The 23,269-nt window shown below is 43.9% G+C and overlaps 2 protein-coding genes across 2 annotated transcripts in view; one reads left to right on the top strand and one right to left on the bottom strand.

Annotated features, from left to right (window-relative positions):
• The first annotated feature begins 129 nt into the window (after positions 1–129).
• TCFL5 (transcription factor like 5) lies at positions 130–5,597 on the top strand. Its single transcript, XM_075108782.1, has 6 exons — positions 130–1,007; positions 2,227–2,413; positions 3,060–3,219; positions 3,848–4,094; positions 4,515–4,656; positions 5,382–5,597. Exons 1-6 carry the CDS (start codon positions 274–276, stop codon positions 5,499–5,501), a joined length of 1,590 nt encoding a protein of 529 aa, XP_074964883.1. The 5' UTR covers positions 130–273; the 3' UTR covers positions 5,502–5,597.
• Positions 5,598–6,504: 907 nt separating this feature from the next.
• The window catches only part of COL9A3 (collagen type IX alpha 3 chain), a 39,787-nt gene continuing 23,022 nt past the window's right edge, over positions 6,505–23,269 (bottom strand). The window contains exons 20-32 of the mRNA XM_075108781.1: positions 22,694–22,738; positions 21,677–21,730; positions 21,191–21,244; positions 18,206–18,259; positions 17,360–17,431; positions 14,284–14,319; positions 12,829–12,873; positions 12,262–12,294; positions 11,659–11,805; positions 10,896–10,950; positions 9,911–10,093; positions 9,561–9,638; positions 6,505–7,525 (exon numbers count right to left, since the gene is read on the bottom strand). Coding sequence (XP_074964882.1) covers positions 7,350–7,525; positions 9,561–9,638; positions 9,911–10,093; positions 10,896–10,950; positions 11,659–11,805; positions 12,262–12,294; positions 12,829–12,873; positions 14,284–14,319; positions 17,360–17,431; positions 18,206–18,259; positions 21,191–21,244; positions 21,677–21,730; positions 22,694–22,738 — 1,032 coding nt within the window. The 3' untranslated portion in view covers positions 6,505–7,349. The remainder of the gene's footprint in view (positions 7,526–9,560; positions 9,639–9,910; positions 10,094–10,895; positions 10,951–11,658; positions 11,806–12,261; positions 12,295–12,828; positions 12,874–14,283; positions 14,320–17,359; positions 17,432–18,205; positions 18,260–21,190; positions 21,245–21,676; positions 21,731–22,693; positions 22,739–23,269) is intronic.

The following is a 23,269-nucleotide window of genomic DNA, read 5'->3' on the forward strand; positions in this document are numbered from 1 at the left end:
AGGGAACCCGTTCCTTGTGAACCGCGGCGCTGGAGTGGGGGGGGGGGTTCACCCGCGCTCAGAGGGGGTCGCTGGAGGGGGGGAGACGTGGTTAGCCGGTCTGGTACCCGCGGTCAGGAGCGTGTTCTTGATTACCTCACGGTGGTACAGAATCGGTTTTAAGTGCAATTTTTTTGCCTTTTTTTTTTTTTTTAACAGCTGGTACTGATAATTTTTGCAGGCTTTAATGGTTTACAGTTGAAAGACACCTAACTGATAAGGTTTCCTGTAGTCATGTCAGGATCAGCCCCAGAGGAGCCTCAGACCTCCATTCCTCAAAGCACAGCTAGTGTTCCTGATCCTGCTCCGGTTGCTGTCGGACCTGGAGGCTCAAGTGACGTTTCCTTTGGTGAGCAAAATCTTAGCTTCACCACCCCAGACGTCAGCCTGGTGGAGATGATGGAAACTGAGTACACCCAGCTGCAGCACATACTCTACTCACACACGGAGGCACAAGCTAGTGAAGGTGAAGTGGAAGCTAGGCTCAATTGTTTCTGCTCGCCTGGTAATTCTGCAGACCCCACTCTGCACCAGACCTCACAGAACACGAGTCAGGAGGTGTGTTCATCAAACGGCTCTGGGAACCGGTCAGTTTCCCCGGTTATCTGTCAGTCTGGATTACCTTCTGACAGCAATTTGCTAAGTTCAAACACACGTTTGGGCTATGCTGACTTTCAGGAGCTCAGAATGATGTTACTTAGCGAGTCTAACCTCCCTTTGAACCAGACAGATAAAACACCTAACAGTAGCTCAGTAGACGTCCCAGGTCACAGTTCACTAAAAGTTAAACACGGTGAAAATTTTCTTGGGGCGAATAAAGGAAATGTACTTATTGGAAATTCAGCACTGGCACCAGAGCCTAGATCTAAATCTGCAGTCAGAGTTCGGTTGGAAGACAGATTCAACAGCATCCAGACAGAAAACCCCAGATGTCAAGAACCCCAAGAATCTGGAGTAACTCTTAACAAGTGTGTTGCAATTAATTTTTAGTTTATGTTGTTAAGCTATGTATTATCATATAGTTCAAAACTGATTTTCTACAGGAAACCTAAGAACAGTGCTTCTTTTAATGCATGAGAATGATGGGTTGGGCTTTTTTAAACTGTGCCAGTCAAACGTGGCTGCACCTCAACTGACCTCAGATTAGGCCCCTCTTTATATTGCGTAAATAGTACAGAATGTAGTTCCAAAATCAGTTACTTTACAACTTTATTCTTGATAACAACAGGTAATGTAAATAAAGGTGAGGGAAGAATGTTACCTAGTTTTAATATGCAACTTGCTAAAAGCAAAGTAGACTTTTGATCATAATAAAATATTAAGAGCAATTAATTGGTATCACAGAATGGTTTGGGTTGGAAGGGACCTTCAGAGGCCATCTGGTCCAACCCTGCTGCAGTGAGCAGGGACGTCTTCAACTAGGTCAGGGTGCTCAGAGCCCCGTCCAACTGGCCTTGAACGTTCCTACGGATGGGGCATCTACCACCTCTCTGGGCAGCCTGTGCCAGTGTTTCGGCACCCTCATAAGTAAAATTTTATTTCCTTATGTCCAGTCTAAATCTACCCTCCTTTAGTTTAAAACCATCACCCCTTGTCCTGTCACAACAGGCCTTGCTAAAGAGGTGGCCCCCATCTTTCCTATAGTCCCCCTTTAAGCACACGAAGGCTGCAATAAGGTCTCCCCGCAGGTCTTCTCTTCTCCAGGCTGAACAACCCCAACTCTCTCTGCCTGCCCTTGTAGCAGAGGGGCTCCAGCCCTCGGATCGTTTTCGTGGCCTCCTCTGGAGCAGCTCCAACAGCTCCATGTCCTTCCTGTGCTGAGGGCTCCAGAGTGTTATAATGTGGAAGTCTGACTATGGGGAAAACTTTGAGCAAAAATACTGTTACAATCTGGCCCTGTAACTGTATTTATGTGCTGATAAAACATTTTATTGAGGCATAAAGCTGAATTGTTACTGCACAGAATAAAATATCTTCTCAGCTGATTTTTTTTTTTTGGTCCCTGAAGTAGGCAATATGGCAATAACAACGATTTCTGTTTACAGTACATGAAAGTGGTTTGGTAGTGATAGTTCCTAGAAGTGTGTGTAGCTGTAAATTTTTCTGCAGTCATTTTCAAGTTGTCAAGTTTGGTATGTTTTCTGTGTTGGTTTTGTTGTGTTTTTGTTTTTGTTTTTTTTTTTTAAGTTTAGTAACATTCATTCGACAACCGTCAGAACTGATAGGTGTTCCTCTTCATCACCAAGAAAACAAGTGTGCTGCGTTAGGGAAAAATAAGACTGTGCCTGCCACGCCTTCTTTACAGTTCACATACCCGTTATTTACTATGAACACAGGGTCTACTGCTGGAAGTGCTAATCCCTCACAAGCACAGGTAGATAACATATTCACCGCTAGTGTACTCTGCTCATTTCAAATGCTAATTAATGTTAAGCTATTAGGTGTAATATAGTTCTAAAGGTTTGTGTTAGTGTGAGTTGGTTTGAATAGGGATGATCAGAGTGATCTGTAATGCAATTTATTTATTCTTATGTTAATCTTTAAAACCACTAAAAGTAATTTGCCACACAAACCAATGGCATGGCAGTTATGTCATTTGTAATAACATGCATCCAAGTAATGATCAATAGGCCTTTAGAACTCTTACTAGAAGGACTTTTTTCGTCTGAGTTTATCAGTGTATATCTGCTTCATCTACGCAATACAAAACAGAGACACCTTGTACTGTTTTTGGTGGTTCCATTTTTTAAATTAATTTTGATTTTTTTCCCCCTGACTCGCAGTAACCTCTGAAGCAAGAGCAATAGCACAGCATTCAGCAATGTCAGAGGTATCACCCAAAAAATGAGCAGCCTGTTAAAATCCTATGGTTGTGGTGTGTGGAAGTAACTGGGATTTGTTCTAATACAACGCATTGAATCATGAGGCTAATACTTAAGAAGGCAATCTGAAGGTATCAAAATAGTTTATTTTTTTTTATGTATATAGTCCTCTAAGTATTTCCTTTTTGGCTTTCACAGACCTCTGGAACATCTTGCACTATTTTGGAAGCTGCCAAACATCAAGACCTTGGGATACCCAAGACATTCTCTTTCTGCTGTCAGGAAGTTGAACCCACAAAACAGACAGTAGGTGCTATGAATAAAGCTTTGCCTGAGGAAGTTTGGATTAAAGTTGGAGGTAAACCATTTATCTTCTTTTCACTTAGCTTTCTCTTGGCCTTCAAATGTACATTTTTTTCTGAATTTTTGTGTTTTTTAGAATCAATATGATTTTAGTGAATTATATGAGGTGTGGGTTTTATGTCTGAGATGTGCTATAGGCAACACGGGACTAGATTTCTCAACAGAAAAAAAATCAATGCCTATGATTTTAGCTGTACTTTCAAAATTATTGAGTACTTCTAGCTTGAAATGAGAAAACCCAAGGTTGCAAAGTACCTTTGAAAACCTGGGCCCGAAGTAAGCAACTGGTTTCTTTCTACACTTTTTGACCCCAAAGCAGATCCAGTCAGTATCAAACTGAAGAACATTTAAAGACTGCTTCAAATGCTAATCAAAGGCAGGCATGATCTCAGTGGGTTCTCTGAGTAAATAGATACTAGGCGGATTCTGAAACAGCAAGGAGCGCCTTAGGGCTTCCAAAGGACGTGCCTTGCTGTAAGAGCTGATCTATGTTTGCAACAAAGCTTCAAAGATTATTCCACATAAATAAAGGGACAAAAAAAAAAAAATTCCGTTATCTTAATTTTCAGTGATTAGTGGGAGGGTTATAAATAGGTTCTTCTTTTCCTCTTTGTTCTTCCAAGATGACACCTTATGCAAACAAGGGATAAACAGGAGAAGCTGCAGCCAAATAAGCCCATTGGATACAAACATAGATCGCAAACCTCTTAGTGAAATTCAAAATATGCGCGATGACAGCCAGAGTACTGCCTCTGCCCAGGGTCCCTGGCAGTCAGCACAGTCAAATTCAAGCATGCAGGTGCAAAGTGCTACACAGGACGGAATCGCCCAGCGAAGAGAGAGACACAACCGCATGGAGAGAGACAGAAGGTAACTTCTATGAGGGGTGGCAATACAAAGTTTTTGAAGCCTAAAATACTGAAACTGTAATACTCCTGTTATCCAGAGTAAAATGCAAAATTGATGTATTTTGTTTTACCTACAAGAAAAAGTAATGCAGGTGGTGAGGGTTTGGTGTTTGTTAGAGGGGAAAAAAAAAATATATATTTCATTGTGGTTGTCTTTGTTGGTTTTTTACTCTCTGAACACACAAAAAGCGATTTCAAAACATTTAACCAATTCTGTAAGGATGAGGTAACTTGCATATAACATTAATATACAAATACAAAGCTTGTAGCAAGCTTGTCTCCAAAGTCCATGGCGTGTAGCGCATGTGTGTTGTTTTCCTTTTTTCATTTTTTTCCCTTCCTTCTTGCCCATCGGTTGATAACCTTTTGTATTTGCCTGTAGGCGCAGAATCCGGATTTGTTGTGATGAGCTGAATCTTCTGGTTCCGTTCTGTACTGTTGATACTGATAAGGCAACAACTTTACAATGGACAACTGCGTTTCTGAAGTACATTCAGGAAAGGCACGGTGATTCTCTGAAACAGGTTGTAAATCTAATTTCATTTTTGTTCTTGATAAAAGTGTGACATGGTTTAAAGCTAAAAGTACATGGGATGCTTCTGCTTGATGCTGTTTGGAAAGGACCTCTCCGTCATTGAAACTCCCTTTTAAAAATGCTTTTTTTAAACAGCTGTCCTCACAAGAGTTCAGTTCAGTTGTGTGAAATCATAAAATCACAGGCTGTCCTCCATCAGGGTTTTCACATCAGCTGTTTTTAAATTAGACTAGTTGCTGAGCATGATACTATGTGGCCAACAGCGTAGAATTGCAGTTCTCCTTGGTCGTTCCTCCCTGCCTTCCCCTCCTTCAGTGTCTCTATTTTCTACTTGCTTCATGGAGTTGTCGTCTAGCTAGTTTTCATGACCGGGCAGTTAAGTGATGGGATTCACAGCTCCATGCCCACACTAGCTTAAAGTGGGTGAGAACTGTAGAGGCTTATGTGCCCTATAAGCAGCTCCCATGCAGCCACACCAGTACTTGCAGCCCCAGAGTAATTCTGGCTCTGCTAAGTATCTTAAGAGAGTAGACGGCGCACGTATGGGAATCCCTGCTTCTCAAGACACTGGCGTGGCCCCTCAGCACTTGCTATTAAAGGGTTTTCTTTTTTTCCCAAGACATCAGTGGAATAAAAACATACATCTCGAGACAGTATCTACATTAAACATAATCGTTACTCTTTCTTTTCTTTTCTTTTTTTTTTTTTTTTTAGGAATTTGAGACTGTGTTCTGTGGTAAAACAGGCAGGAGACTAAAAATAGCAAGATCAGACTCCTTTGTAACGTGTGCAATGCAGGAAAACATGCCTGGCTATGGAGACCAAGTAGTCTGACCTGACTGCCTCAAATTGTATGACAAGTGTGGCTAACTAACAGTGGCCCAGACTATTTTATTTTCTCTGTTTACATGCTGAATGTAAAGTGCAAAATATAACTTGTAAAAATAGAACTTTAAAGAAAACATTCTTTATTCAAAATGGAAATGAAAGTTAACTGCCAGCAATGAAATCAGTGCTCTGTTAAAGGGGCTTTGGGACCAGAAGCTATAAGAAAATGTCATGACAGCTAAGTATATTTCCCCTTTAGTTATAAAAAAGTATGTTCTTTTTCGGTTTGTGGTTTTTTTTGTTGTGGTTGTTTGGTTTGGTTTGGTTTTTTTTTAAAGATGACCCAGTACATTTAGGAATAGTTGTAGAACATCAGTCTGTCCTGTTACTTTAATGACTAGATGCACAAGTACTTTTCAAGTGTAAAAAGATATTAAAGTTACCATATTATAATGCCCATCTTTTCCATTAAAAATTTAATGGCTATATTGGCTAATTGGGTAAGGGCATAGTTTCTAAGCTCTGCTGGTATTATGGAGTTCACATTTGCCATACATATTTTAACATACTTGGCCCTAAAGAGTAATACAGGGGTGTTAGCATTTTTTAAAAAATACAGTACCATTTTTAATGCTTGTCACCCATCTGTCCAACAGTTTCTTGTATTGTTACTTTAGTCAAAGAGTGGCATATTTTAAACAGTAGATTATTTAAATGCAGAAACTGTTTTCATATTTAAAGATTAATATGACTCCTTTGTTTGTAAGTTTTAGCATATAGGGCAGAAATAGAATAGCGTGTGAGCTGACAGTGGTTTTATTCGTTTTTTTTAAATAGATGATGCTAGCAAGTTTTAAAGTACAAAAGGTCTCCCAAAATAAATATTGTTCTAAATCACGGATATGGGCAATTTTTGCAGCAATTTCCAAACAATGCTAGTAGTTCTGGAAAATGGAGTTCAGCCGAGTTTCTTTGATGTGTACAATGACACTTACAACATCACAAAGAAAAGGTTAAAAAAAATCTCCTTTTATTTTTACAACAGTTCATACAGGTGTTTTTGGCTGGACGTGAGCATCCTTTCTTATTTGGGGCTTTGTTCACAATTACTGTGCAAATAGCTTAAGTAGAGGTTGTGAAAATGCTGTTACTTAATTTCATTTATTATCATATGGAAATATACAAAAATTCTCCCCTGGAAATTAAAATATATACATTACACCTTTTGCAGAATTTGATTGCAAGAGGATTACTATTTACTAGTCTTGGCAAATATTTGAGGTGCAATCTGCCAAACTGATCACTGACAGCATATACATAAGCTATGGTCTCGTCTTAGGCCAGAATCTTAAGATATTAAAATAGGGGCTATTTAAACGCCTAGTTTCCACTGCTGTAAACAGCAGTTAGGTGCCTGAACTCCTTCACCCCGTGTATCTCATGCAGGTTTGTGCACTAACTGAAGTCAGGGGGAGCAGCACCAAGGAATTCAACTCACAAAGCTCAAATGTTTATACCGAAAAGTTGTGATCTTTAGTACACAGCTGGGGGGGGGGGTGATGGTAAAAAGGAACGCTGCTTCCTCTTGCAGGTCTCTTGAACAAAGGGACAAAGGGAAGGTGAGGTTGTTTAGCAGTCAAAATTCTGGAAAGTAATTGAGGGGAGGAAAAAATACTCCTAAAGCATCTTTTAATTAAAGTTTTCATCTGATGCTTTTTCATAGAACTGTGTCAGTCTCCACTTAATATAATAGAAGGAACATCTGTCCATTTATCACTAGGAGGATTCTGCCTGTTTTGTCACAATGCACTGTTTATTTAAATATTCAGTCACTTTGCTTCTTGTACTGTTGCTTTATGACTTTTTGGAAGTTGATGCTCCAACAGCTCCCATGCAAGCCGACGTGTCGCATATTCCTGGAGTTCCCGCAGCCCCAATAGCACCAGGAGTACCAGGATCCCCTGGAAGACCGGGTTCACCCTGAGCACCATCACGACCATTTTTAGTAATTCCAGGTACACCAGGTGGTCCTAAACAAGAAGGGGAAAAAGATTACATGTATTATTTCTTCCACTCCCCCCTTTTTTTTTTTAAATATACATATGTGTGTGTGTATGTTACTTTTAGAGTTCTTAAAATACTTTGAGTGTCTGAGAACATCAGACTTGTTATGGCCTGTTGGGCACAAGGTGTTGAATAAATTTAGCCTGAATCTGGAGCACGTGCGTTGGATTTTTTAGAGTACCTTTGGATTTACTGGGATTATCTTGGTATAGTTGAAGGCGCATGTTTAGTGTTGCGCTTTTGTTACTGCATGTGTCTGGTTTGACTTTGGCTGATCGCTGCAGAACTGGATTCCGTCTCAGTACTGCCTCAGTTAGTGTACGACTCCATGAATAATAACAAGTAATTTGTAACCAGAATAATTTTACATCATCCCTGAATAGTTTTTTCAAGGGATGTCCTGGCTATGTGAGCTCACAGCTTATGTGTTGTGACAGCAGGAGTGCTCACAGCTGTCCCTCCTTCCTGGCCACCAGCCTGCTCCTTAGTGGGAGGCAGTGGCCTTCAGCTGCTTCAATTCATTGCACCTCCTTAATTTAGTTGTAATTAAGATTCTGAGTAAGGGAGGGAGAGTAGAGAGAATGATGATACAGAACATCTCCCGGACATTACAGATAAGGAGTTCCCTTTATACCTGTGTCTAATTTTAAAAATTTACTCACGATGAAATAGATGTTTTGTTTATTGGCAAAAATAATTTCTGCTATTATGTTTTTATTTCTTTTTTTCCTTCAGATGCCCAACCTAATTCACAAATCACTAATTTCTATAACAGCAATCTACTGAAGCTTCTTTAAATACTGTAAAATATGATTGTTTTCCTGATGGACAGCCATAGCAGGTGGTCTATAAAACTTCATTCCTGTCTTAATTATGATAGTGCTTGATTCTTTTTATTCATGTAAGTGATGAATTGCCTCTACTGCTGATCTCCTTACATTTCACGAGTAGGACAAATGCTCTCAATGTGTACTATCTTAGACAGCCTCTTTTTACACACTTTGGAAAAGAAAACATTTATGGATTAATGCAATTATTTTAGGTAAGTATCTAAGACATCTGGGTGTAAATATTCCGGTTTTATGAAATTAAATGGATGCAGGGCCTGCTTTTGGTGCCTGTAACGTAATCATTGTGCAGATGTAATCACAATCAGAAAAGCTGCTTTAACAGACGAGCAAAATAAAGAATATTCTTCCGAGTTTCTAATAGATACTAATTAATTTGCATAAGTTAATCTTTGAATCCTCTGAAGGATTCATGGCGTCAGGAACTATGATTATAACCAGGTACAGAGCAATAACACCACTATCTCTCAACACCATTACGCTAGGAAGTTATATTTGGTTTTGGTAAAATTAAATATTGTCCCCCATTTCTCTTGTTTGATCCAGAAACATGAACTGAATTTTGGAGGACTATAGCTGGTAGTCCAGGCTGTAGCTTTCACTGCAGCCATTCTTTTAAGCAGAGCATCAAAAAGACACGTGTCCATCAGAAAACAGGCAGCAGGCATGATTCTTTTGCCTTAGTCTGGAGCCGGAGCCTCACACCTTTACACGAACTGCTACACTACTTGTTAATGAACTCATTAGTTACTGCATATGAAGTACCACTGAAACTAACAACCTCCTGACACCAGCAGCCACGTGAGAGTAGATAAGAAGGGTTCTGACTTCCCAATCTATAAAAGCTCCTGATCTTTCACAGCCATTAGTGGGAGAACCAAGAACAAACGAGGAGTCTGGCTGTCCCAGCAGCCTTTTCTCAAAAACATTCTCCAAATCGTTTAGGACTAGACAGGAGTGGTGTGAAGAGGGGATGTGCTAATTAACTTCTACTGTTCAAACTGTCTGCACCTGCTGTGCCCACAGGAAAACAACCCTACTCTAACAGTCAGAGGGACAAAGTGATTATAATCTACTGCCAACAATATGCAGAGCTGTCCCTCTTAAGCCTTTACTTCAGGCATGGTTTATTAAATTCTCTGCAGAGCCTTACCCTGAAGTCCTTGATCGCCGTCAGGCCCGTCAATACCTTGACCAACAGGTCCTTTATCTCCCTTTTCGCCAGAGTCACCTTTAAGCATAAACACACAATTTCAACAGTGAGTTGTGTACTGCAGCTGGATCCAAGGACGGGAAGGGGAAAGACCAAGAGGAATGTAAAATCCTCAGGATGCTGCTAGGATCTCTGCTTACACTGCATCCCTCAAGATGCGAAACTGCCCCTAGACCTCCATCGGCTGCCCAACGCCTGCCCTTTACTCCTCCACTTCTCAGTGGAAATCAGTACAAGCTTGCAATTTATTTCAGTGGGCATAAAAGAGAAGCTGGTTGGTTTAGTCTTACCTCTGGGACCAGGATCACCAAGTTCTCCTGTTGGCCCTCTGTACCCAGGGGGGCCACGAGGACCAGGGTGCCCAACACTTCCCACAGCTCCAGGAGGACCCGGGGGACCCGCCGGGCCAGGACGACCCGTCATTCCCGGAGACAACGGCTTTCTCAGATTAGCAGCTAACTGTGCAATTTGATCTGAAAAGAACAATTAAAAAGCGCACATCCAACTTTTTCACTCTTTGCTTGGCTGTTTCTTGTCTGCCACCAAGCGTGCTTCACTGAGCGAGCAGCTGAACACTGACAGTGAAGCAGAGCGGCATGCTTGGGCAGATCCCGCTCCCTGCCACTCCTACACCCTTGCTGCTTCTGGCGGAAGGAAACTAAACATTGCATCTGTCCTCTCAGCTCAGCTGTGGCTTTTTATTTTTTTAAATCTCCACAGAGGGAGATTTTGGTCAGGAATCTGCAGGCTTTTAAGCCATTGATAATTTCTGTTTCCTAAACCACTTTAAAAGATGTCAAGTATTCTAGAAAACAAGCTTTCAGTGTTTAACTTCATCGCAAACAGCAAACGTAACCTCTAAATGCAGAACAGTAGCTTCAAAGAAAGAAGGCGGCTCCTTGGGAGCTGGCCCCTGCCCAGAGCCCTGATCCCGGGAGATGGGGTGTGCCGAGGAGGCGGGAGCCAAAGTTGGGGATGACACAGCTGAGGGCAGACACCCTTCCCAGTGTGCGTGTATACTTGTGTCAAAGCTGCTTGCAGCACAGTTTGTATGTTGCCATGGTTAATCATTTAAAAATACAAATTTCAGAAAAATGAAAGACATCCCAGACAACAAGGTGACCTCCAGATTCATTTCCTTACATTAAAGGTCAAGGTATTTTTTCGTATTAAGGCAGAAAAATAGCAAATCTCAGGAGCTATCTTATGTTCAGCATCTATTAATCTTCAGCTACATATGGTAATTAAAGTCAGTTTTCTCTCAGTAATACTCACCATTTATCATTTCCCCACAGAGTTCCCTTATATGTTGTTCGCTGGCCTCTTTGCCCTGCAATTAACAGAAGAATCTGTTCTTATACAAACCACATTATCGATAATCATTCCTGACAGAAGCTTCAGGATGTGAAACTCATTTCCAGCAGCTCGGTAAGAAGCACAGGATCCTGCATGAAGAGGAAGGTTTTTTTCCCCTCTTCAAAAGATGACAGCTTCAATGCAGCAGCTCTGTTATATTAATGGCAGAGATTAATTTTAATTACGCCAGATATTTAATGTGGGGCTTATTTGGCCTTTAATGAATGATGAAACATGAGCTCTGGACCAAGACAGAGGTCTAACATTTGAAGTAGTGAATAGGAGTTGTATTTTTAAATGACCAGCTTCTAACTCACTTTTGTAATGAGAATGGTGACTTACGGCCCGTGCCAAAGGACACAGATAATCTGTCCGTCCATCACTGGGAGAGACAATTAATTCTCCGAGGCACTCATGCTGCAGGACTTTAGTTCGCAGAATCACAGGTTGGAAGGGACATCAGGGATCATCTAGTCCAACCGTTAGTTCTGAAGCTTGCAAACTGTTCATCTTTTTGCCCCGGTAAACTCTTGGTGCAAGACAGTTAGCCTGCACGTGCAGTTACCTATGTTTGCCTGCTCAAATGCAAGACTTTATTTTTTCCATACACATCCAAAATCCACGATCCATTTATTCACTTCAGGGACTCCTTGACTGCGCCTCGGCAGCAGATCATACTTACAGGAGGCCCAGGTTTTCCCGTGATGCCAGGAACACCTTGCTCCCCCTGATGGCCCATGGGCCCTGGATGTCCTGGGATCCCGGGTACTCCAGCTGTCCCGTTAGGTCCTTGGACACCTTTTGGACCAAGTTCTCCTCTTTTTCCTGGCTGTAATAAAGGAAAAAACCAAAAACACATGAAATGGAAGCTATGGTCTATTCTTTTCTCGTGGGGATTAGTTAAGCCTTTGGCTAAAGTTTTAAATTTTTGAATTTTTAAAAGAAAATAATTCTTCTCTAAAAAAAAAAACCCACAAAATTTTTTCACCCTAAACCTGAAGAAGGTTCCCCTAACTGGTCTGGCCGGCCATGTACATTTCTTACATCATATGGGCGTATTGACATTTACAGGTCACAGTGAGAGTCCATGCTGCAGCACAATGATCAAAGACATTTGAATGCCTTGAATGCCACAGAAAATTGTTGTAGATTTTATAGCGTGGTCATGACAAAAACATGCTTCTAGGATTCAATGCCAGAACATAGTCTATGGACATACATCATCGAAAGATGCGATAAGCACGTTTACTCCCAAACCTTTGAGCGGGCAATGTCTGACACTTACCTCTCCTTTTTGGCCAGGGGGACCAAAGGGACCCTGTTAGAAGGAAAAGGGAAATAAGAAACAATGAAAATGCACATCTAAAGCCAAATCTCCCAAGCCCTGGGAAGCCGTGATGGCACATACGTGACACCTAATGGCCTTTTCTAGCAAAGGGGCCAGGAATGATAACAGGCTGCTGCAGACCAGCTTCAGCCCTGGCACGGGAGGGAGAGGACTCTGACGCCAAGACTTGCCCTGGGTCCAGGCAACCTGGCTACTTCTGGAGATGGACCAAGGGCCCCACAGCCAGAGCAAAGTCAACCACTGCGAGGAGCAATGTGACAAATGAGTGCTGATACCACACAGTTTGCAAAGGCCACACCAGCTATCCCTGCTTCCTGAGAATAAGAGCTGATGCACACCCTGAACACAGCAGCGGCAAGGCTTGGGTTGCTTTCTTTTCGCAGCCAGCAGGGTTGGAGCTCTTGGACACTTAATTCTGACTGATCATATTAGTTATTGATTCTTGGTTCTCTAGACCCATCTGTTACTTCAGGAGTCAATTCTACTGAATTTAAGGACACCTACCAGTTCTCCTTTGTCACCTGGGAGGCCATCTGCTCCAGCAATGCCCTGAAAGTGAGATACCAGAATTAACACTGCACCAAGATTGACAATAATGCTCACTGAGACTTGGATAACCTTGGTTCCTAAAGGAGATGGGGGCACTTAGCAGCTTATACAGCTGCTCCAGCAAGCAGAAGTTCTGTCTTCCCAAAGCTGAACTCTGCAGTAGCTGTTCCCCTGTTGAAAACGGCATTTTTGGCACAAGGCAGCCTTTTGCAACAGGCTGGCACTTGGATGAAAGGCTGAATTCATATAGATGAGAGCCGTGAAAAACATCCACAGGCTGGCATCCGCATTTCTCTTACAGGGAATCTAAATTTCAGGGTCCTCAGCTCTGGGTCTCACAGAAAATGTGCGTTTGCAATGACAGCTAAATGCTCAGTGTCCAGTGTAACTGTGTCCTCTAGGCTTCCTCGGTGGAAAGAGTCAGCTGCAGAACCGCTTCATCCCACCCTGAAACAGGAGTGATCCTTCACTTGGTGAAGACCGCCCCTCTCCATTCTGTCCGGGGTTCCTAACATAAGGGTGGCTTAAGCTCTGGTGACATCAATTTTAGTAGCTGTGATGAGGAGCATCACTTTGCTGATCACCTCCATTAAGCCAACAGCAGCGTGTGCAATTTGAGCATCGCTGGGGGCGACACGAATCGCTGCAATCTGCTGCCACCGGCCGCACGGGCAGCGCTTCCCGCGCCGAATGCTCTGCAGCAAAGCTGCCTTATTAAACAGCAATTAGAGCAGATAATGACCACTGTTATGGTGACTATATGGCTTTAGAGAAGAAGTTATTTCAAGAGGAATGCAGGTTAGGTTGGTCTTTCCCTTAGCAACAGAACAGGGACCATGCAGACGCTGGCACTGGGAAACAAAAGAAGCAAAGCTTGTTGGAAAAGAACTTGTTTTCTGCAAAAATGCAGTCATGCATTAACAAAAGTCATATATTTGATGAAAACTGGCTCAAAAGGTCATCACTGAGATTAATCAACTATGAAAATTAGGCAGCAAAAAGTAAAAGAATATATTAGTCTATTAGCCTGCCAAGCTTTGAGGCTAGGACGAACCCGCTTCATCAGGCACGTGAAGTTCAGCAAAAACCTACGCTTCTAAACTTAATTCGGGAGGAACATGATGCAAGGAGCTCATATACAGCGTACCTCGTAACAAAATAAACAACAAGAGACTAGCATTTTTATCCCAGCATTGTCATGTGTCCCCACTAGAACAGACTACATATCTTTCACCAGTGCAGGAAAGCCAGGACCCAATCGGGTTTTCTTGGTGCCTGCTCCAGAGTATTTTTGTTTGAAAGAAGGAAAAGCAGGCTGTGCTGTCAAAGGCTGTGCCTAAGGTACAGATTAAACGCCTCTGCTGACTACAGCATGAAAGTTATCCCAGGAGGAAGAACGGCTTCACTTACCTGGTTACCTTTGGGACCAGGAACACCAGTAGGACCCTGAGAATAAGTAAAAGAAAGAAGTCAAATGAGCTCCAACTGTTATTTTCCTGTGAATTCCTGGTGCGGTCAGACAGTCGCTCACACAGCAAGGGGTTGGGAATTAGTCTCCCAACTGCCAAGTGGGAGGGACCAAATCTCATTCATACTTCCTCGAAACAAGAAGAGATTTTAAGCACCCGTGCTAGTTTTGTAGCACCCTCTACAGTCACTGGCTTGTGTTGTAGGACAGTTTCTCAGGCCTCTTGCCTACAGCACAGAGCAGCTGCCAGACCAAGCAGGACCCCCCAACTCAGGCCTGGTGGTCTTCTGCCCACCAAGTCCTCATCCAGCCAGAGCAGAGAGACTTTCTTGTTGCGGCTGGGCAATGCGCTGCTCCCCACCTGCCTGACACAGGTTATCTACACTGGTCTTTTTCATACCATCCTCCTCGATCTCCTAAATAAAACTAAAATTAATTATGTGCTTTTAATCCTAGTCTTTAAAACCTGTCTCACAAAAGTCGTCTTTTACACCCATTCTAGGGGCGGGAGCTCTGTTTTGCTTCTGCCCCTCCTCTGCTTTTCATTATCATCATCTCGCTATCATGACCGCAGCAGCAATTTTACAAATTCACAAATTAAAGGATGAGGTCCAGGATAAGACTGGTGGGTGATCGATCTCTGCCTTTCGCACCTGACGATGCGAGAAGGAGATTGAATTTACTCACGGTATAAAATGGACAAGAACATTTTTGTACCGCAAGGCCAAAAAGTCAGGATGTTTTTTCAAGGCTTCATTAGACTCTCGGTTCTCCTGTGGATTTAGAGTTAGGTGCTCTTTAGTGCTTAGTCAAGCACTAAAGTTAAAAAAGGGGGGATTTCTATTAAAGAAGAAATAATTCTTGGCAAAACAGAGAATGGAATGTGGAAATGCAAGAACAGCTGCTATTTATAACTCCCATTTTATGTTTGCTGATGGCAAAAGCAACATATTATTTTCTGAAGATTAAAATCTAGATTTATACCTCCAACTTCACAAAGTCCCAAAGCCCCACGGAAGTTTAGGGCAGTAAAACACAGCTTAGTCACCACAGATTGTGTTGTGCAAGGAACGGTCCCCTAAAGAAAAGCTTAGCCCAAAAGATTTAGATTCAAAACTGTGTAATTCAGTGGAGCAGTAATTCCTAGCAGCAGGAACAAGTGACAGGGCTTTAGGATGACCAGCTCCACGCTCACCAGCCGTCCTCATGTTCGTGTCACTCAGTTAAACACAACTAATATTTTCCACCAAGCATCTAGTGATGCCAGTACAGAGCTGAGAGACGCTGCCCCAGGTGGCGCCGGCACTCAGAATCCCCAGGAATTTGATCTTAATAAAAATACTTAGGAAGAATATTTACCTGTTACTGCCACAGTCAGTAATAACAGTCAAACCCTTCCCCTCCCCAATATCCCACTCCAGCAAGGTGGTTTATACACCATTTCAATGCTATTCCATATCTTATGGTCAAATGCATTAAACCTCTTGTAATTTTTATGTAAGAAGATACACTTACTGATATGCTGGTTTATATTCCTGGCCACAGCCAGTCCCAGGACTGCGAAAAAGCATATCAGTACCTGTTAGCTCAGGCTTGCACAAATAATTTTTTTTCCAAAGAAAGAAAGGCCCCACTTGATTTCAGGAGAGCGTGATGGGTTAGCTGCCGTGGGGACGGCGGAATTGTATTGATCCTGTATTTGCAGTTCTCCTTTTTATACACGTGAGGACCAGCAGGCTGGGCTGTCAGTAAAGCAAAGCCAGGGCAGTATCTGCTGTGCTCTTTGTCCACCCCCCAGCAGATGCCATCACCCTCAGCAGCAAAGGCTGTTTGTTTAAGCTATAAAGACATGGTCTGAAGTTTTAGGGTCTTCCCAGCCCAAATCTTGCACCCGGTGATACGCGTGGAACTTCGCGGTGCTGGTTGCTGGCACGGCCCTTGTTACTGCCCGCACGGAGGAGGGCTGTGGGCGCAAGTGGCCGCCACTGACACCGCCGGGACTGGGTGGGCAGGTGGAAGTTACTCGCAGCACCAGTTGCATACGTGGAGGTGGAATATCTCCAGCGTTATCCAAACCTGTGCTTTAAGCATAAAATTTTCCCTCCCTCTGCTCGAGGCAGCTCTCTGGACACCAGACTGCTCTGTGCAGGGGCCTCTCCTCCTCTGAACATATATTTTTTCACCGCAGCGAAGCCCTGAACACAGCCAGGACCCCACAGCTCCACAATAACCCTCCTGTTTCACACTTCCAGGCTCACAGTCCCTCCAAGAGGCTTTTTTAAACCTGCCTGGCGTCGGCACAGAAGAGCCATTGTGAAACCCCCGTGGTGCCACTGCGATTGCTTACACAGAAACTTCACCTTAAAGCTAGAGTTGAGGGAGCCAGCGAACACACAGCTACTGTTCTCCTGCAAGCCCTGAACAAATGTCGTTCACTTTACCCTGCTGGCTCCTTTTAAATGAGAATGAATTCATTTAAATAAGAAGTTGCATTTATTCTGAGGTGTGGGGCCCAGGTGTGTTGCTGTTCAGAAAGAAAAATCACTGAGCAAACTGTAATTTAAAAAAAAACATCCAGAAACCCTAATCAAGCATCTGAATAACAACAATGTATGAATCGGCTCTTTTGTGGAGGAAGGTTTTGGTGAAATCAGCATACAGAGCAGGGAGGAAACCCAAAGCAATTGTCTATTCTGGCTAGGATAGGATCCCAAAGTCTCTTTTAAACAATCCATCCTGTGTAAAAATAGCGTGAGTTTTTTACCTGAAACAGAAATAAGGACAGGAACAGAAGAGAGATGGGATGCACAAATCCTGCTACCTGCCATGGGGGCTGCCTTAGGCACGCAGCAGCAGCCGCAAAGGGTGGACTATGACACCCCATGTACCTACCTTCTACCAAGCCTGCTTGTGCTTGCTGGGGTGGCATCAGCTACACCATGTCTGGGGACCCCATTGCTCTCTAATTTCACATCTCCCAAACAGGAATTAGTTACAGACTAATGCTTGTCTCCTTACCCTGTCTCCTAACTCTCCACGAATCCCAGTTGGACCAGGAAGGCCAGGCTCCCCACTGGCACCTTTGGGACCCTGTCAGGAAAACAAAAAAGAAAGAGCTACAGCTAAAGTGCCATATCTTGACATCCCCAAAGTTCACCAGTCTCCATAACATGTTCAAAAAGATCATTTATCTTACATCTCCTCACTCCTTTTCCAGGACCTGGGGACCACATGCCGACTGCTGGTACCACTTGCGCTGGTCCGTACAGCTCATTCCAACTCCTGCCCCACCACGTTGCTCACCTGAGGTCAGCCACACTGCCAAAGTGCTCCAGCCTTCGGCTGGCCCAGGGCTTTCCACTAATAAAATCACATCTGTGACTCCGGACCGAGTGCTGCTCCCAGAAGGCAGCACCCTACACTGGTTTTCAGCCAGTTTCACTGGAGAATGGAGAGTGGTTGTGAACACTCTGTTGCAGAGGGGAGCAAGAAATATGAGAGTCTCCCGTGCAGCAGAAGGGAAAAGGAGTTCACAAGCTGGGGGCGTCAAGATTGAGGAGAAATTAAGGGGCCTTTACATAGGTCAAACTCAAACCCTTCTTTTGCAAACAAATACTAAATATAAATTGTTCCAGCAAGCAGCTTATCTGGCCTTGTGCTCTTTCTGCTGTACTGACATAACATGTCAGTTATAAAATATATATGTTTTTCTGACATAAACATGTCAGATTGGTTCTGGCAAGCAGAAAGACGGTTCTTCCTATCACTTGTTGCCATCATGCAGTTGTTCTTGCCAGAGGTTTGCCGAAAACAGCGGCCTGCCAAAACACAATGCACGTAAATTACCCTTGTCAGCATACTGACCTGGAAACCTCTGACACCGGGGGCTCCCATCAGGCCCTGAAGACCAAGCGGGCCCTGAAAAGAGAAAGGTAAGATCTGGTAAAGAGAAAATTCAGGACCAGGTAAGTCACTGGCGTAATTAAACCGGCACACGTCTGTCAGAGAGCAAGCACGCGGTTCCGTGCTGCGAAACCCTTTGCCCAGCGGCACTGCTGATGAACCTGATAAGCCGCTCTAAAGTGGTGCGTGGTGTTCGCTGAGCTTTAGTAATATTATCGTTATTATTAGCAAAAGTGCTTATTTGCATATATTAATGCTTAATGACATCCCATACTCATGAATAGTAAAGATCAATGACAGCAAGAAGTCATATACAATACACATTAAAGGGGACTTGCTATCCCAATATTATGCTTTTCATTGATCCAGTTCTACAAGAAAGTACTTTAAAACGTGTGCTGCATGCACTCGGACATGAAAAACGGCAATTGCATCCCCTTGCTTTGACACGCTTTGTACCTGCAATACAGAAAAACGCAGTCTCTTATGTGGTTAGTGCAGGAGCCCGGCTCGCTAGATGGAACATGAACATTGCCATTAGGAACCTCTATTACTTTCTACTGAGAAAAATCACATACACCATAAAGATTCTGGGTTAAAAAAAACCTGAGTAATTTAGGCATCTAAATCCCATTTTGTAAAATGTCTTCTTGAAATAGATGCCTTAGGCAAACCTCTGTCATGAGGTGGGACTTCAGCTTTCTCTCCTTTCACAGCGGTCTCCGCTGGGTGTAGCATTAACGGACGCAAATAGACTCCAAACTGGCTGCCGCAGGCAGAGGATCAGTCGGCACGGACTGTCCAGCGTACCCAAGACTCCAGCTGCCTACTGGGTTGCAAGTGCAGGTGCGCCCTGTGTTAAAATGGCATCTGTATTTTTCCCTTAGAGTGTTTTTTCCCTAACTGTTAGCCCTACAATTTCTCCCTGGTATCTGAACATCCGCTGCCTCTCACAGTGTTTTCTGGTCATCATGAAGAGCAAATCCTCATGCGATGCGCGACTCAGTGTACGATCTAAACCAGCCGCCCTCATCTCTGCCTGGCTCTCACGATCGGCACGGCCGCAACCTTGTGCAGAAACCAGCGTCTGCCCGGAAGAAAGAGCCAATCTGCTGAAATTAAACAGTATTTTCTTCAAAAAGCTAGAGAACCACTCAGTTATTCTTGTGGTTACAGTTTCCACTTCTGTTTTCTGCTTGTAATTCAGTGAAGAACTTTTGAGAGTTATAAATACAGAGCTCTAGGAAAGTTACATTAAATCGCACCAACAAGAACTCTGCTGTGCTGGTGCCTTTAGAAGTGGTGGGACCTGACAGCCTCTGAATGGGAAGAAACCCGTGTTACGGTATGCTACGCTAAACAAAGTCAAACTGTTTTGAGCCAAACAGTCTCAACGCTATCCTGCAACAACAAATCCTGCAACTCTCTTAGAATAGCCCAGGCTTAACGGCATTTCAAATAAATTAGGACTCTAATAAATCAGAAAGCCAGGTTGGAAACACACACGGGTTCATCTGGTATTGCACGCACAGCAGGTCTGCACCAACGCAATTAGCTCTACTGCCTTTGGGTTTTGGCTATAATAATATGATACCTTTTGTGGGGCCAGCTATTTTGATGAAAAATTGCAGACGTAAAGCAAACATTATCAATTTTGTTTATTTTCTAAGGCTGATTTTCCTTTCCTTGGAATTTCAAAGAGAAGCTGCTCACTAACAATAAATCATCACACAGTTCAATTTCTTCCAAGTGGCACATACCAGAAATCATGTTAGACTTGCTGTAGGCTTCTGAATTTCAAAATAAAATTAAGAGGGGAAAAAAAAAAGAAAATAACAGAAGCCCAACAAAACCACTGGAAGGTCACGTCCAACCACAGCGGCAGCACTAGTTGGGGAGTGACACAATAAAAGGTATCCTAGCGTTTTTACTAGCATGAACAAAATGAGGTTTTTATTATCCTGATATCATTCATTATCTCCGCTGTTCAGCAGGGATGCAACTGGCAGCCATGCAGTTATTTTGAAGTTTGCATTGCAACTCCTGCAGGTTTTTCTTTCTCAGGCTCGGAGAAGATGCAGGGAATGTGCTGAAAGCAGGAACAAGATGCTCCATTGAGGGCCTCAGTGGTTTCTCACCCAGACGTCTCAAAAAGTTGTCAGTTCACAGATTAGAAAGGAAAACTGCTGGAGCTGCGCATGGGATTTTGTTTCCTAGGGGCTCATAACTACAAGCTCCCAGCAAGAAAACGCTGCTGCAGCACTGGGTGAGAGAAGGAAATGTGTGAACAGATTCCCCACCTGAAAACTGTTCTGGTGTTGCCCCACTGTGTGGTTGTAAACCTTGGGGCATTTTCAAGCAGTTGGGAAGAGCGTGCGACTGTGTGCCAGAAAGGCAAGAGATTCCCAACAGGTCTGCAAACTTGTTAACGCTTCAAGCCCCCGCCATTCACCAGGACAGTGTGTAGGCTTTCCAGTTTTGCTGCTTGTATGGCTTCAGGTTTTGCCGTGAACCTCTACTGCTCCAAGGAATGGGAAGGATTTAATGTTTCGCGTGCTGGCGGCAATGTATGTTGCAACAGCTTAACAGGAGTTTTGCCTCATTAATGACTCACATGCAGCACAAGCTGAACCTTATTATTACTGCCTAGTCAGGGAGTCGCTGACTGTCCAGTCTCTCCTGTGTGACTGTAGCAGCTCCACAAACCTCTTGGACAACTGCAGCTTTCTTTGCCAAACGAAATGGGATGAATCACTTTGCGTTTGTACGGAGCTGTCAGCGAGAGCAGGATCTGACCCGTTTATGGGGGAGTAATTCCTCTGCTGCCAAAACTCCCCCAGAGACAATACCAAGAGACAACATGGCCTTTTTTTTATCCAGAGAGTAATCCCAGGTAGTGAACTCCATTTTGGTATCTATTTGATTTACAAGCAGCATTGTACTTACAGTGGCGCCTCTGGGTCCCGGCAGACCTCTCTCACCAGGAATACCAACATCGCCCTGGCAATAACACCAAAGTCAGCTGGGCCATCTAGGAACCACAAATCCACCCTTCCCAACCCACTGCAAAGCTGAAATGAATTCCCAGATCCCAGGCTACTTCAATCCCTAACTCCCTGCCCCACTGCCCCATCCCCTGGGTTGCACTGCCTGCCTTGGGGGACTTTGACCCCTGCTGCTGCACAATATCTGTGCACGGAGGTGCCCACCCGACCCGCTGGCATCGCGTGTGCTGGGTAGCTCCACGCAGACGTGGGGCTGCCGGGGAGCGCTCGTCGCTGTGGGCTTGCATGTGTTGCAGGCAGCACAGCTCCTACTGCATCGTGAAAAGCTTTATTTGTGCAGGGAAGCAGCACGCGAGCTCCAGATTGGCATCTCGGTTTAAAACACCTGGCAGAGCTCACGGTAAGTGTAAATGATGGGGATACGTACAGGGATGCCTGGCTCTCCAGAGGGACCTGCCTCTCCCGTCTCTCCAGGACTGCCCTGCAGAGGAGAGAGCAAACACTCAGTTAGGGCATAACTTCAGGGAGTCATTTCTGTCCTACCTAGAGCAATAAACTGGGGAGGGAGTTAAAACCTGGATCGGGAAATAAAAACAGCTCTAAACTTTTACAGTTTTAAGACCAAGATAACAAAACTCTCATCAACAGACATTTAAAGAACAGGGGAGCTGCACATGCTGCCCTGGGACCAGTGACTAGGGAGGGCTGCCAGCCCCAGGGCAGTGCCACCATGCCCCACCTCGGACTGAAGTGGACCAGTGAGACAGGGGTGCTCTTTTGGAGGCATGCTCAGGACACCCCACTTCATTCCTTCCTGCATCACCTCTCTGCAAGGAGAAACGCCTTCCTGCAGCGCGCTCTCATGATGAGGATTAGCAAAAACAATGATGCCGGTGCAGAGGGGGAAATTCAGAAAGGAAGGGGAGGGACAGAAAAAAAAGACGCTTTCCAGAACAGCTTTGTGCAGGACTGCTTTGGTGTGTCTGAGATTTTCTTTTGTCTCACAGGTACGTGCCAATCTAAAGCTCCGTGGAAGCTTCTCTCGTGAGCTGGGGGGCAAGCCTCCAAATGGCAGGGTGAGATAATCCTGCTCCTGCTTGCAGATGCTCAGCCTTTTGATTCCCAAAGATGAAGCCTGCTCTTGGGACAAAAGGGTGAACGCTTCCTTCTGAGGTTTACTAAATCACTGATGACTCTGTATCTGCTACGTCTTCACTGAACCAGACGCAAGAGCTGTCTCAGCAAGGGCAGGGTCATCTCTGCCGATACAGCTAACGCCTGCCCCTCACTGCCAGGGGAACCCAGCCCCGGCAGCAACACCGACACCATCGCTTCGGAATAAGTCCTCCCAGGACTTGTGGGTGCCAATCTCCGAAAGCTGAAAAGCCTGTGACAAGTTTAGTTGCTTCCGTACCAGAACTGATCATTAGAGAGATGCACTTACTGGTTCACCCTTTGAGCCTTTAATACCTGCTCTTCCAGGCAGTCCCTGAAAAAAAGAAAAATTAAAGCAATGTCAGAAGTGGAGTTCATTTGTTATTCTGGTCTGATTTGAGATACAAGAAGCAATGTTTGCTTGAAGCAATGAAGGATTTACATTTCTGCAGCTTTCACCATGAAAATTATGGCTTCAGTTTCCCTCTTGTTCACTGCACTAGCCGCTCTACATACACTAATCCTTGACAATTAGAGCAAGGAAGAGGAATATACAAATAGAGCAGCAGCAGCAGTGTTTTGCATAGCAGAAACCTCTCTCCAGGGATGTTCAAAATATTCCTTAAGACAGGAAGAAAGGAGTACTTTACCTCTATCTAAATAGTTGGAAGACTGGAGAGATGAAACGTTTTGCCAATGAACACTAGTAAGCCAGGGACAGAGCTCAGGCTATTGTTGAATTATGGTCATTTGTATCCCAGATCTTACTTCCGTGCATAAGGAATGCACGTCACTGGGATGTGAAAGAGAAAATCCTTCTTAAATTTGAATTTTAAACAGAGCCAGAGTGGCCGAAAGCCAGGGT

The sequence above is a fragment of the Phalacrocorax aristotelis genome, chromosome 13 (genome assembly GCF_949628215.1).
Source record: "Phalacrocorax aristotelis chromosome 13, bGulAri2.1, whole genome shotgun sequence".
NCBI lineage: Eukaryota > Metazoa > Chordata > Aves > Suliformes > Phalacrocoracidae > Phalacrocorax > Phalacrocorax aristotelis.

Bases quoted from the DNA above. Each gene is read 5' to 3' on its own strand.
- TCFL5 (XM_075108782.1), top strand. From the start codon at position 274: ATGTCAGGATCAGCCCCAGAGGAGCCTCAGACCTCCATTCCTCAAAGC. The intron at 3,220-3,847 runs GTAAACCATTTA...TGTTCTTCCAAG, and splicing joins AGTTTGGATTAAAGTTGGAG to ATGACACCTTATGCAAACAA. The intron at 4,657-5,381 runs GTTGTAAATCTA...TTTTTTTTTTAG, and splicing joins ACGGTGATTCTCTGAAACAG to GAATTTGAGACTGTGTTCTG.